Genomic DNA, 15,823 nt, shown 5'->3' on the forward strand with positions numbered 1-15,823 from the left:
TTAAGCTGTTCTAACAGCAGCCTGATGATCATGTCCTCAGAGCGCTCATGCCAGCACTCTCAGTAAACATCACTAAAGAGATCTTGAAAGGCAAACTGTGATTCAGCAGCACAGTCAGTATGTCAAAACTGTGAATTTGTTAGCAACTAGTGTGAACAGGATCTGCTGCTAATTTTTGTTTCAGAGCCTCTGTAACTTGGGAGTTCTCAGGGATTTTGTTTGGTGGAGTGTCAGGACGAGCGTGCTGCTGACAAGATTTCATTTTCCTAATCTGTTTGTTTTTTCCTTTGAAACAGCTAAGGACAGGTTTCAGACATGTGCAAGTCCCTCTGAGATTGAAACAGTCTCTAACATTAAATTTTCTTTTCTTCTGTTTGTTTGGTTGTTGTGATCTTACAGGGCGTTTGATACTCTTGCGAAAGCATTAAATCCAGGGGAGAGTGCAGCATGCCAGAACTCAGAAAGTATTGATGCCAATGTACAGCTGATTGGTGGAGAATCAAGCCTGAACATCGTTGAAATAGAAGGACCGCTACTCAGTGATGCACATGTAGCATTCAGGGTACTTAACGATTTTTTTTACTATTGACTATAATCATTTTAACTTAGTAATATAAAATAATGGTCTCATTAAATCTGATTTTGATTTTCTTAGAAGAGTAACTATTTGTTCAGGTATTGTCATTCCTTTCTGATGAATGCACCACTTTTTTTCACTGGTTTACTGTTTGCTTGGGAAGATGCACAGCTCTCTGCTGTGGTTTAGCTGCACTCTTTCTTTTGTAGCTTCTTTAAAAATACAAGGTGATCCATGCAGAAGGATTTACATAGACAAGTGTCACACAAAGCAGAGTCAGCATCCTCATTCTCCCTTGGTAACAGGTGGATCTGATGCAGTCTGCACTGGATGTTGAGACTCCAGTGTATTTGCCAGCTTGTGATTATCTAATGTTTATTTAAAAAACAATTTTATTTTTTCACTTAAAGTCTAATTTTTTTCTTACCATTTTTTTGTGAGGAAAGTAAAATAACTGACTCAGACTTTTTTTTTCTCCTTTGGTTGCCAGCTCACCATGCCTTCTCCTATGCCTGAATATCTTAACGTTCACTATATCTGTGAGTCTGCCTCCAGGCTGCTTTTCTTGTCCATGCACTGGGCACGTTCTATTCCATCTTTTCAAGCATTAGGGTAAGTGTTTGGTTACTGTACTCACTTCATTGTGAGTATGCACTTTTAAAGTTTTTATTTGCACTGTCTTCTTCAGGGACATGTTAAAATACAAATCTACTTCATAAAACTTTTATAGATCTTCGTCATGCATATAAATTTTCTGAATCAAAACTACTCCCAATTTCAGTCCAATTCAGGTATTTCAGTTCAGTTTTGAAGGAAAAAGGACATTTATAACAATCAAACACCTGCACTCTGTAATTTTTTAGTAAATAGGACTTCCTATTATTTTCTTGTTAGCAACATCCCAAACAAAGATGCTTATCAGTGACTGACCTAAAAGAAGCTCCTCTCTGGATCCCCAAATGTTATCTTTATAGGTGAATTAGTAGTAATAATTTTGCCTTCAATAACCTGTATGAAGAAGAGGGTTAGCTAGGTTCAGCAAGCATTCAGGATTCAGTTGATTAATTTCAGAGGATTGTCCAAATGGTTGCTGTAACCATAAAGTAATTCTTACCATTCTTCTTGCAGTTTGTATAACATGCTGCTATTGCTGCAGAATTCAGTGGATCACTTAACATTCTTAAGCTAAATGTAGTAGTCCATTGCCGATCATTATGAGAAAACATCTCAAAGCAGCATGAGGAAAAGTCATTATGTGTTTTCTGGAGGAATTTTATGAAGACACAAAAGATACTGTATCAGCTCTTCATACAAATGGAGTATAAATCATGTTTGTCTTTTCTCATCTGCAGTGTTTTTCTGTAATTCAGTATCAAAATAGCATATGACTGGTAGCAAAGAGAATTCCTTTTTAAAGTCAGGGTTTGTCCCCTTTCCCAGGAAGGCTGTCAAAAGCTGTATGAGTTGTGATTGCCACTTGTATTTACTCAAATGTTTAAGCCAAATGATTCTACTATGTTTAAGGAAGGATACTATATTATGTGTAACTGAAGCCTGTGCTTTGTAGAAGGAAGAAGTAAAACTATAAAGTTAAAACAATAGCAAGGGTAAAAAGTCAGGTAAACAGGATGTTTTATTTTAGGAGAATTGTTGCCCTGCAGATTTTCATAGTATGTAGCAAATTAACATATTATCTTCTATCATTATGGTTTTTTTAAGGATTTTGTAAGAGAGAGATACTACAATTTAGTGTTACAACAACGACTAAGAATTGCTTTTTAAAAATAAAATGTTGTACAGAAGACCTGTCTCTGTGAATAGATGTAACAAGAAATGCTTATGGAAAATCTGCGGGTCTTTTTTAATATGTTCCTTTCCGATATATTTCTATGTTCGAATTAAAAACATGGAGGAGTAGGCTGTTTTAATAGTGTTACTATTCACCATTTACGGTCCCAGCCAAGATTATGAGCAACAGTATAATTTAACACCATTTCACATAAATATGCAGTTTTCCTTTTGCAGAGCTTAAAATACTATCTTTTTTTCTTAAGTGGAGATTTATTTGAAACTGATGCAGCTTTTTTTAGTTTGAGCGCATTATATTCTGTAATTTTGACCTTTTAGAAGGATCACCCATTTCACTTTAAAAATGAAGAGAAATTCATGGTACTAGTAATTTAGAGAAGTCGATGAGCCAAAACAAAACCATAGTCATAGGTTCATACAGAAGATAGATAATTCTATCCAAGTGGTTCCCTCCTCAGGCAATGTTTTTCCTTAGTCCTGGCAAGGTAGTTGGCTTTGGCATACTGATGCAGTTAATGATACCAAAGTACTGCTTACTTCATCTTCCTCCATTAGGATCTTTGTAGGCAAGAGAGATTCCTACTGAAATGTTCATCAGACTGGTTACAGACTCTTCATTTTTTTGAGGCTGCTTAGGTTTGATCATGTGGTTCTGATCTAAATCCAATCATTCAGTTCTGCTCTGAGTTTGATCAGCCATAAAGGTGCTCTAGACGATACACTTCTTTACACACATACCAGCTGAGTAGCCAGTACACCCTATTTTCAGTGTTCCTCATCACAGTCCCTATGACAGGAGATAAATGAGGATGTGACAAATATGTGTAGAAGCTGCATGTACAGTGTCACGTCTACCGTAACAGGGACTTGATCATAGTAAGAAGTAACTGCTCTAGGTAAGCTGTCTGTAATCCAGTACGGGACAAGTGTACATTAATCTTTTGTCATTTGGCCTATTAGTACTGCAGTAGATCATCAGAAATGTTCTTGAAGATTACATCAACATTCTTGCAAAAATCCATTCCATTGTATTTCTGTAGTTGAAATCCTAGCTTTAATGTGCTTTTCTTCTTTGATAGGTCTTGTGCTTCTTTTAAATTTCCATTATTTTTATTTACTGGCTAAAACTGTGAAACATGGTACCTGAAATTGCCTCCTCACTGCTAGGATTTCCTTTTTAAGGTACTGAGCTCTTGTTAAGCTCTACAAGTTAGAGATGCTTGGCAGTACTCAAAGTTAGGTTACTAATACGGAAGTGCCTGAATATGGATTCATATACCTAATTTTAAGCTTCAGCATTTGGGGAAAAAAAAATGACTACATATGAAACGTAATTTAAGGACTAATTCTTGCAGCAAAGAAATCCTCATGACTTCTATTTACACTTTGAAGTCTTGTATTTCAAACTCTGTTCCAGACATGAAGGTGATACTGAGCTTCCTGCCTGCTATTTTCTGTAACTTGATCCCATGTTTTCCATTTTGCATATATTTTTAATCTAAAAATTACACCAACATGCCAGATTTCAAGTATAAGAAAAAACCAAACAAACAAACCAGACCTTTGAGTCTGTTCTACATCCACAGTACAGGAACAATGCAAACTTTCTTTGTCCATGCATGCTGCATGTTACTCAAAAATTAGTGTAAAACCTAAGAAAACCAGCATGATGGAATGCGCCTAGACATTGTCATTTACTGTCACTTCCGCTTTCATTTACTGTAACTGCAGCTTTTGTGATAGAAATCCATCCATCCCTTTTTAGCTCATTAAACCAAAAATTACTTCTTTACAAAAGTCTCTCTAAAACAGGTATTTTAGTCTTGATATGCAAGTAAAACTGTTTCTGATGTAAGCTTTCATTTTGGTACTGGTTGCAATGGATGAATTAGATGAATATTTTATGATTTCTTCTTCAGGTAAAAAAAAAAGTGAGTGCAAATGGCTGGGATTTTTAACTGAAATTACTGTGATTTTTAACAGGCAGGACAACAGCATATCATTAGTAAAAGCCTGCTGGAACGAACTTTTCACGCTTGGTCTTGCACAATGCTCACAAGTTATGAATGTGGCAACTATATTAGCTGCATTTGTTAATCACCTTCATGGCAGCTTACAGCAAGGTAAGGTGTATGATGTGCTCATTGCCAGTCTTGGGGAATTACTTCATGGGTTTTAAGCTTGGAACTGCACAGAAGCTTTTGCTTATCCTTGAGCTGTTAATGAAAATTTACTGTTTATAGAGTTTTGTTGGTAGTACAGAAACAAAATAACAGCATAAAATACCGTTCACAAGACGGATTTTTTTTTAGCAATTTCACAGAAGTCACCTACGCTAATACTTAACCCCCAAATTAAAAAGAATAAATTCTCCATTTATCTAATGCAGGTTAGCATTGCATTTTATGGGGTTGTTTTTAGTGTGTGTGTGCAATGTCTAATAGTGTTCTGCTGTTCTGTTAATACTGTCAGCTCAAATTAGGAATATTTCAGGCTGTTCAATATTTCCTTGTTGTTGATAGCTGTGAAACAAAGCAGCTAAATGCCAACTTGGTGATGTATTTCCTTCATATAACTTGGCTTGTTGACTTCTGTACACTAGCTTTAGACTACATGCAAGTGTTCAACATCTTCACAAAGCATACTTTGTACTTTAGTAATCTTACAGCCTGCATCTTTTGCATATTTTTCATTCAAATGGAAGAGATGTCAGCTGCCTCCTCTTTCATTTACAGCAAAGGAAATGTTCTGAGCAGTAGAGGAGTCTTTGAGATAATCTTTGTGTGCTTGTCAACATTCACAAGGTTGTTAGCACTAAAAGCTAAGCAATCAAAAATAGTGTAGTCTTCATCTGTTCATAGTCTTAATGCATTTTTATAAGGTAGATGCACATACAAAAATCCTAGCATTTTCAGGCTTAACTAGATTTTGGGGTAATTTGCTGTTATATGTATGAAAATTGACTGTTAGTGCTACGCAAAAACAGATTGGTAGGATGTAGAAAAACAGCTCACCAGACTAGATTTTTTGCTCTCCTTTTATGATGAGGGTATTAAAAAATTGTTTCTCAGGGGTTTTCATGATTTAAAAATACCCACAAGATCCTCCTGGAAGTAACAATAGTTTATAATTAAAACAAACTGATTAAATGACTAATGTACAGCTAAAGATACTCCCAGATTTGTGAATGTCTTTAGAGGGATACAAATGGAATTTCTGAACTTCCATTGGTCTGTATAATTTTTAAGCATGTTCATCAAAAAAGGTATTGTAGTAATTCATAATCAGTATCTTCTGGTTGTGTAGCATGCCAGCTGCAGCATCTCCAAGAGATAGCAAGTTTGTGAGGCCCAGGGAGCCTAGTTTGATGGATTGTGAAGGGGACAGTATCAGCTATTGCTGACCCAAGGGGAACAGATCTGCACAACTACACATTCCCCTAAATGCAGATCATGAAAGGTATAGTGCACCTTCTTTTCCAGGAGTAGCATGGTCTTGGACTGACTGAAATAACCCACAACACTGTACACTAACCTAATCTCATGAAACCTGACCCTTAGAGTGCAGATCTGCAGTAGCAGTGTATTGTTTGCTTATAAGTACTCTTTCCCTTCCTCAGATCATTTCAAGTTCTAGTCCACCCCTGGTTACTGGAGTGGCAGGAGGAGACCTAATTGTACAATGTGAAGGGGAAAAAAAAGCTTGTTATGGTTCATGATTGTTGGTGTCAAGATTATTCAGACCTAGTATGTGAGTTCATTGTCAGCACAGATTCCCCACTGTTGGACTCTTAATAAAATTTTTATTTCAAAAATCTAGTGTGATCATATTTTGTGCATGTGCATTGACTCAGGGGGCTTATATTTATGTGTGTATTGACTTAGATAAGCTGCCAACAGACAGAGGAAAACTAGTGATGGAGCATATCTTCAAATTGCAAGAGTTCTGCAACAGCATGGTTAAGCTTTGCCTAGATGGATATGAATATGCATATTTGAAAGCAATCGTTCTCTTCAGTCCTGGTATGTAATATTACAAATGTAAAACTTTAATCTACACTAATTTTTGCTATGTAACTTCAGCCTGTTTCATTTTATGCAGTTACTATCACCTGTACAATTATTGCCTCATTTGTTGAGGAGCCTTGGAAGGCTTGTAATGAGGACTGTAGGAAGAGGAGGGTTAATCTTGTAATGTAAATAGCTGAATGTTGCTTTGGAGACTTTTGCCTCTACCACTGATGTTTTAAAAAATATTTATTTATTTATCACTTAATTCTGTGCCTCCTTTCTGGGGTACTTTTTCTGAGGACCTGTAGTTTAATTTTCAGAAGTGTTGCTCTTGCACATTTGGCTGAGATGGATTGAAGTTGGGCTTTTAATGTATGAAAGACCATCTTCCTCAGCATCCATTCTCATATGCAAAATTACAGAAACATATCACCTCACTTCACACAGGTATTTTGGAAATAAGTATTACATGTAGCGTATCTGGTGAATAAGCACCACAAACATTCCCATGTATTATCACTTCTGTCTTCTGAACAGAAGATTGCTTAATGTACCCCAAGTAACGTTAATGGACATACATTAGACGGTGAAAATAAAATAATGATTATTTTTTCCTCCTGGGAGATTAGTCTACAAGGTGGAAGAAGAAGAGTCCTCTGGTTATGACAGTGACTGAATAGATTATCTAGCACAATGTCTACTAGGATTTATGAGATGATCTGTTGGCCTGTCTGAAGAATCACTCCTGATAGACACCAGAAAATACTTCTCTGTGAACCTCACACTTACAAAGCGATACTTACTTGTTTAGTCACAAGTTAATTTGTCTCCTTCCGATTAGATTTGATAACACAAAAGGTAGAAGGAAACATATCTTGGGAAAAGGCTGTATCCAGTCACATGATTGAGATGAATTTTCTTTAGCTCACATGCTTTCAGGGTAGCATTCCAAATGATGTGTAGCTGCTTTCATGACAATGTGTTGTCAATATTGATCCTATGAGCTGTGTAATGAAATCTTCGTGTATCTGAAAGTCATGTTCAGTACCTTTAGTAGAAGGGATGTTCTGTCAGTCATTCATAGGTCAGACATTATGATTTCAGGGATTTTTCTGCTCTGCTACAGGATGGGGCTGGGTTGCACATGTGGCAGAGTCCTAAGGTAAGAACATCTGCTTTAGTAGGCCCTACTGATTTGCCATCTTCCGTAGCTGGAGACTTGGAAGATTACTGAAAATCATCTGTGCCAAGCCAGCTCTTTGACTGTCAGAAGACAGCCTTGGGCAGAGGAGCGTAAAGGAGTGATGAGAAGACTTTGCATCTTCATAAGTGGCTGCTTGTCTACTAGCACTGGTCTTCAAACTACTGTTTTCAGAAGTTGACTTCTAGCTGTGTTTCTGACATTGCTCTAAAAGCAGCATCATGAAGGGATGCATATTGCATGTCAGTGACAACTCTTCAAAATGTATTCCTTCTTTGCAAACTTACTAACCTCTTATCTTCTGCATTAGTTTGAAGCCATGCTTTTGGAATGACTGAATTACTGTATAGGATGAAATATTCCTCTGGGAAGCGATGTGTTCAGGGAAGTCCAGTGAGTCACATAATTGTTTTGAAAGCTTCTAGGCCAAAACCTCCTGGTTTTCTTGACAAAAGGCCATATATTTGGAGAGGAGGAGTGATTGTTAGAAATAATCTTTTATCTGACATCATTTGGCAGCTCATTTATGATCCCATTTCTGAAAAATAAAATCCACATGATTTGTCATGCTGCTATGACAGTAAAATATTTACATTAAGATGGATGGATAATAAAAATTACCACATAAAGTGTTCAGAATCAGCAGATAATAATTTCCAAATGTGACTTGGCAGTTAGGTTAATATCCTTTCATTTTAGCAAGATTTACATTTCAAGCGTTTAAGCTAAAAATAATGTTTAGCATATTTGAAAATGTTGCACCAAACAGTTGGAAAAGAATGATCTGCTCCATATCTTCTCCAGTTTTTAGGAAACAAGTGCTTCATAGCCTTTTATTCTGCTTTTTCCCCTGATCTTAATTTTATCCTTTGCATCCCACCCAAATGCTATTTGTGCATACAATAGTCCAGTAAATGTGAGTGTATTGAAACAGTGCTACACAGAGAACAGAACTGTACGATTGAGATTGATGTAACACTGCAAGCACTACCTTTATTTGAACTCTTGTCGTGGTTTAAACCATAACAACTCTTCAAAATGTCTGGTTGTATTTATAAAGAACTAAACAAAATATAAACATAGAGGAAAAGAAGTATAGTGAGTTAAAGCAATGGCCTCCACTAAAAGTGTGAAGTTGCTACAGCTACCAAATGATGATTTTGGTATGCTTACAGTTAGATAATCTGCATGGATTTTAGTCTGTCTTACCTAGAACAGGTATAACAATGTAGAGTGGGGTTTTTTCCAGATCATCCAGGTCTAGAAAATGTGGTACAGATCGAGAAATTTCAAGAAAGGGCTTACATGGAGTTCCAAGACTACGTAACAAAAGCGTATCCGGATGATACTTACAGGTCTGTAAACCTACTTGATTGATTCTTTTTTCAGAGCACTGGTGATTATTTCTTGTAATAAATATGTACATTTTCTTCTTGCTTCCTTAAAGGCAAGAAATGATCTTTAGAGCACTTGAAATATGCAGGGACTCATACATATTATGAGTGTTATTTATCTACTCATTCATTATTCATTTCCAAAATGAAATATTGGAAATAAATATTTTTAATGTTTGAATTGCACCTACTTGGAGTATTTCCTCATTTAGTCTAAGTCCAAACATGATACTGTCCCTGTAATTGACAGGCATAATCATGTTTTTTGTACTGTTAAAGACATGCCTGAACATAAATTTAACACTCTCCTGATTTAAATAGTTAAGCCTTTCATGAACTAGATACAGCGAATTTTGGCTAGTATTGTCACTTGGTATTTTTTTCCCCTTACTGATAACATGATTGTGAATAACACCAAAATCTGTGACCACAACTAACACTTTTTACCCAACTTTCTTTCTAGACTGTCTAGACTTCTTCTCAGATTGCCTGCTCTGAGGCTGATGAGTGCTGCCATCACTGAAGAGCTGTTCTTTGCAGGACTAATTGGCAACGTTCAGATTGACAGCATCATCCCATATATTCTGCGAATGGAGACAACGGACTACAACTCTCAGATAATCAGTCATACCATATAAAAGTACCAGTCAAGTATTCCGTACCATGGCAGTCATGGTGATGTAAATGCATACCCTGTCTCCAAGAGATGGCAATAAGCCTTCCCATGCACCTTTTCAAAGAAGGCTAATATTCCTCCTTTCCAGTACACTTGGGAAATGTGATGGAGTGTATTAAGGAATATAGGATCACTTCCTATTTTTCATCTGATCTTCAAGGACTTGTAAATTCACTTGGTATCTGAAGAAAGTCAAGAATTGTCCATCCTATTTTTATAGATAGATGAACTTGGAATATTTGTTTATGAAGTCCAGGCTTGTGAAGAAACTGAAGAAGCTTTGACTGAACTAAGGTATCTCAACTTAGTTTGATGCTTTAGAGAAATAAATTAACTTTTCTCTCTTGAGTTGTGTTTTCATTGTTTTGCTACTAGTTCTTTCTTACTGGTCAAACGGAAAATACATGATCAAACATCCTGAAGAGGTCAGGGTTTCCATGGCAACAAGACTGTTACAACCAAACTTAGTTTTCCATTTGTTTTAAAGAGAGATTTGTTTCTTATTGAATGAAATGCTGAGCAGTAGGAAACGCTGGAAAGTAGAGATAGTTCACATTTTAAAATACTTTGATGACAGGTTGCTGCAGCTGGTCAATACTGACTCTTGTGGGTGCGGTGGAATACTGTGTTGTAGTACTACCTCTTGGTAGACATCAGCTGTTTTAGACTATGGAAAACTAACAGAGAAGTGTATACTGCAGCTATTCAAAGACAGCATTGTCCCGCTTTTTCTAGTCTTAGAAGTTAAAGCTTTTTCACACTGTCACTTCCTCTGTCGTACTCAGTGCACAACAGTGGAGACACTCTAGATGCCTCTTGTGTTCATGTCTTCATTTTTTCAAATATTGTTAGCCTTTGGCTATGCAGTTTTCTTTTCCAACCAATCTTGTATGCTTATTGTTTAAATATGAGTTTGTCAAATTCAGTGCCCCTCCCTGTACGAGCATGGTCTCGGCTGCTTTTCCTGTCCTTATTAGAAATGGGTCTAGATCCTTCATATATGTTGCCTGAATCATACATACTTGATAGCTCCATCTAAGGATGTTTTTTTTCTATCCTGAGGCACGTGTCTACTGACAAATAACACTGACATACAGTTGCTTCTTGCTTCATTTTTCAGTGAGCCTTTATACATCCCTAGCACATTTAATAGTCGTTGCTTAAAATAAAGATTATCGTAGTAGAAGTAGTGGTCTACCTCTGATGCTAGAATTCAGGATTATATAAATCTTGGATCAAGGCTGAGTTCTGTTTATCACGAATCTTCTCTTTCTCCAGCAACACTGGGTGAGGAAGAGCCTCAGCAACACACATATGATGGCACCAGGAATTGCTCAGCCAAAAGATCATCTTAAACGGGGGCCTTTGCCCACTCTGCACCAGCAGGTCCAAGGCCACCCTAACACCAGGAGACTACTAGGTGAGGCTTCTGTAGTTTTTCTCAGCACCTGAGGACCTCAGCCAGCCAAAAAGAATTGGAGAACTGCCTCTGACACTGACTTTCTGTGTTCTTTTCAATTCCACTGCCTGAGCTGTTTGGATCTTCTTCCACCCAAGCTATGTAATTTGAGGCTTTACTACAGGATCGGTCACAGCCAACACCACAGGCAAAGCACTCACTGTGGAGGACCCCTGATGGGATGGCACCATCCGCCCTGCTCTGCCCTGGCATTTACTGACTTGCTGGAGTACTGACCTGCCTTCAGTGTCGGAGCTGGCCGTGTCTGCTGAGCTCTTCCCACATTCCACCTTTCAAAGGACGCAGGATTCAAGCTCTTCATCTGGGTCCCCTTGGAGAGCAACGTGAGGATTATTGGGTCTTGGGAGATATGCATCTCATCAGCAGGGTTTATGGATATATGAAAGAGTTGTTGCCGATATGCTGTGCTTGTTCTCTCCCCAAGGGTTAGAGGCCCAGCTTACCATCAGTAGGACCAAGTTGCAGATGGGAGGTGTAGAACTCTTCATCTCTCCTTGGAAATTCTAACCCTACTTGCTAGCCCTTTGCTGTCCTTGACCCACTTCTGGCACTAAGAGGCATGGGAGATTTACAGTCCTCTGTGTTAAACTTTTTAAGGAAGCTGACGGCACATTATTCCTGAATGTTTTGGAAGTGGTTTCCCAGACATTCTAATAATCTTGGAAGAGTTTTACTCCAGTATTTTCCAGACTCATGTAACCCAGATAATAGTAAGGTGGAAATAAAATCGTTTCCCTTCTAAATGCAGTACATTGCGCAAATCTCTCTCCCATCGTTACAGAAATCTTTTACTCAATCACTTGAGCCTCAGGTGTCATACACAGTTCTTGCTTTACAGCTGGTCAAAAGATTCGGCTCACGCAGCCTCTTGCATGGAACCGTCCAGTTTCAGAGACAAGCTGAGAAAATACGAGTCCTTCTACAGATGTTAGTCTTCAGTGGCTGAATCCTTTGGCTCATTCCTCTTTATCATAAAGCAGTCCAGGTTAGAAGGGAGCTGGAAAGATCATCCAGTGGAACCTTTCATGGAAAAGGGAGCCTAGATGAGATCATCTAGCACTCTGTCCAATCACATCTTGGAAGCTTCCAGTGGTGGGGACTCCACTGCATCCCTGAGGAGGTTGTTGCCATTACTGGATGTTCTCAGCATAAGCAAATTCTTTCTTATATCCAGATCTCCAAGATTTTCCAAAGATTATAGACAGTGGCCTTGCACCAGTGTCAGACAATACCTTAGGGTGGATTTCTTCTGGGCCCATGGATTTGTGTGGGTTGAGCCCTTGCAGGAGGCTGCACACCAGTCCTTCCTCCACTGCTGGTGGGTCAACACATTGTCATAGCTATCTGATCCTGTGCTCTGTGGTCCAGCTCTGCTGGTAAAGATAGAGGCAAAGAAAATGCTGAGAACCTCTGCCTTTGTCAGCATGACCACTGAGTATTTTCCCTGCCCTGTTAGGCAACAGGTCTGCATCTTCACTGTGCTTGTGCTTACTGCTTATATATACCTGAAGAACCCTTTCTTCTTGTTCTTGACATCTTTGGCCAATTTCAGCTCTAGCTGAGCCCTGGCCTTCCTGACCACATCTCTGCATACCCTAGCAAGGTTCTTTTAATCCCTGATGGGTATTTAGCTGCTTTTCATAGGTGGTATGCTGGGGTTTTGCCTTTTTTTTTTTCTTTTCTTTTTTGTCAGAGTGCTGTTTTGGCTGACATGACCTCAGAACCTTATTTTCTCTGGATTTCCGTTCTTGCTTCCTCTCTGTGCCCTAGTCTGTTTGTGTACAAGTTAGCCTACTTCAATAACGTGTGCCCTGCCATTACCACTGACTGCTGGGTCGTGACTACTTTCCTAGGATGTGGTAACTCAAAGGCACAAGAACCTTGGTCATGTTTCCCATCAGGTTGTTTAAATTCAGGTGTTTGCTGGGCAAAAAAACCCATTTAATGATTTTGGATACCTCTGACATTTGGACCTCCACAAAGCAACTGTGCACACAGACAGCACATTGCAAAGAGCATTGGCTACTGGTAAGTAACCTTTTATCTAAAAAGTTTTCTTACATTTTTTCATAATAATAAATTTTCATCCTAAGTTCAGTATTGATTTAAAGGTAGGGTGCAGCTGCTCTATGCTGCCTGACAAGTAATCTTTCTTGTCTTCATGACGAGCTAGAAGCTGGATCCCATACTGCAGGTTGTTGCTTCAATGTTACTCACTTTGCTTATGAAGATTTTTCATTAATCATTTCAAAATCATTAATCATTCTTAAGCTGTAAATTCATGCTTTTGATAAGTAATGAGGCATAACTGGGTATTCTCAGGAATGGGAGCTTTAAAACAGGTAAATTAATACAGGGATGAACATGTTTCTTCCTTATTTCTGGATGTTAAGCACTGCGGTCACCTGAGAATAATGCAACAGCTCATGGGAAGGCAAAACACAAGTTCTGGTTTTGTTGTTTTGCTTTTTTAAGATAACTGCTGCTCAGTTAAATGGAGCATATTGTTATCTTCATCTCAGACCTTCAGTGTTTCCAACGCCTATTTTTTGTCTGACATGATCTCACATTACCACCTGTATAATTTATTGTCATTTCTAGCGTTATGAATTAATGTTCTTTGCTCCTAGATGAAAGGCTGGCTAATATTGCTGGTTTCCTTCCTGTTGCTGAGTAACGTTGTTAATCAGCTAACAAAAATGTGAATATTAAAGTTCACTCCATCATGGATATTAAAATATCTCATTATCTTTGTGACCTCTTCATCTTTGATTTATTTTTCAACTTTCTGATCTTCAGCAGTCTGACAGTTTTCAAACCCATCAAGATTTAACCAAGCTGTCACATTCACTAGCCAAAAAATAAAAAGTCTGACAACAGAAGGACAAGTTTAGTTTCCACAACTTTAAATTTGTCAATGTTAAGAGCAAGAAAAATCATTTACATATAAATCACATGGAAGGCGTAACAATTTTACACTTTTCAGAATCCTGTCTTGTAAAGATGGGAGTGATGGTACACACGTAATAAGCTTACTGGTTCAAACATTCTTCATGGAAGTGTATGTTGTACATAAACCCGTGGGTTTAGGTTGCTTGTTTCATACCGGTTAAGTTCCTGGTGCAAATAATTGTTATATTTTAAACTTTTCAGAAGTACACTTATTGCAATACTTTCTGCAGTTACAACCTTACCTGTCCATACAGTTACTGTCTTTGTGTGTTCTCCAGTGTGGGTGAAAGTTAGTCTGTTCATTTTGAAACCAGTCTGGTTTGTTCAGCGGTGGCAGTTTGCTAGTACGGCCACTTGAGTGTAAGCACTACAACATCACTGTAATTGTCTTGCTGTTGTATTAAAACAAAATCACTGTGGATGTCTTGAAAGCTGCCTAAATTGGTAAATTCTATTTTGGCTGTATTTTTTAAACTGAACTGTAAGTTTCTATTCTAGAAAACAGTGGCAATAACTATTACTTAACGTTTTATATGGATTGAATGACACACCTAAACCAGTGTATATATGATTACAAAGAGTTTGCGGATCTTTTACACTTTTATTACACAGTGTAGTATTGTCACTTGTATTCAGTCTCTGGGATTTGTGATAGCTGCAATATCTTGCTGTTTGCTCCTCTTTGCTGCTATTAACCTTTTGTTTCCATGCTTACTCCTTTCTGCCCTATGAATTTGAAAATGTAGTAATTGTAAAATTTAATTTACCAGTTTCTTTCTTTTGAAAACACTTCATAGAAATATGTATTGTAATGAACCCTGATCAAATATCTTCATGTTATATCATGCAATAATGTATATTTGGGTATGATTATTTGATTCATTATGGAGCAGTTTTAGGTTGGAAGTTAGGGTATGATGGAACACAGTTTTTTCCTTTTGAAAGAAATACAGCTTTAATTATCTCATTTTTAACTATTACTGGATAAATAATGAATTTATTAATGTTAAAATTGTGAAATCATCATGAGTTTTGGTCTATTCCAGAACTGATTGAAAAGTGTAATTTTTTTGGTCTCTGTCTTCTATTATAAATGAATGTGGTGTTTCAATGAAAGTGCAGATAATCCAGAACAGTATCCCAAATGAGAAATGAGCTACCATTCTTTCCATGTTTAAATCTGAAAGGTTTTTGTCATTAAGTAAATTAATAACCCCCTGACACATTGCAGAGAAAATGTAAGGTGCACTGGTAAAAGATGAAGTTTGGATGATGTAATGAGTTACCTAATGGTGACAGCTGGAAATAAGCATGAAGAGTCTCTTCCCCATAAAAGCTTACTTCAGGCTTTCTTCTGGAAGTAAGTAAGGCAGGCTTTCTCCTGCCTCTGTTCTAAAAGCTCACCTTTCTCAGTACTTAGAATCATAGAACGGTTTGGGTTGGAAGGGACCTTAAAATCATCCCGTTCCAAGCCCCCTGCCTTGGGCAGGGACACCTTCCACTAGACCATGTTGCCCATGGGCCTGTTCAGCCTGGCCTTGAACACTTCCAGGGAGGGGACGTCCACAGCTTCTCTTTCACATGTCATCCTTTGAGTCATTGAGGAAATGGATTTGGAAAGGACATTCTTGCTTGTTGCACTCTGAATCTGCATTAGAAAAGAAGCAACTAACTTGTGTTCAGACTTGAGAGGGTTTTTTAGGCCTTGAAGAGTCTTAAATTTC

General features: G+C 37.8%; 1 protein-coding gene across 6 annotated transcripts in view; it reads left to right on the forward strand.

The window, feature by feature from the left end:
• NR2C1 (nuclear receptor subfamily 2 group C member 1) overlaps positions 1-11,923 on the forward strand; it is a 56,835-nt gene extending 44,912 nt beyond the window's left edge. For 4 of the 6 annotated variants that reach the window (XM_080637946.1, XM_080637950.1, XM_080637945.1 and 1 more), the window contains 7 exons: positions 400-562; positions 1,068-1,189; positions 4,370-4,509; positions 6,271-6,408; positions 8,847-8,952; positions 9,455-9,961; positions 10,946-11,923. In XM_080637946.1, the coding sequence (XP_080494072.1) occupies positions 400-562; positions 1,068-1,189; positions 4,370-4,509; positions 6,271-6,408; positions 8,847-8,952; positions 9,455-9,629 (844 nt within the window). In that variant the 3' untranslated portion in view covers positions 9,630-9,961; positions 10,946-11,923. Of the gene's footprint in view, positions 1-399; positions 563-1,067; positions 1,190-4,369; positions 4,510-6,270; positions 6,409-7,522; positions 7,559-7,607; positions 8,953-9,454; positions 9,962-10,945 lie in introns of those variants that run through there. The other 2 variants (XM_080637948.1, XM_080637949.1) reach the window with 2 other exon arrangements.
• Positions 11,924-15,823: the final 3,900 nt, after the last annotated feature.

This window comes from Psittacula echo (assembly GCF_963264785.1).
Source record: "Psittacula echo genome assembly, chromosome: 1".
Lineage (NCBI taxonomy): Eukaryota > Metazoa > Chordata > Aves > Psittaciformes > Psittacidae > Psittacula > Psittacula echo.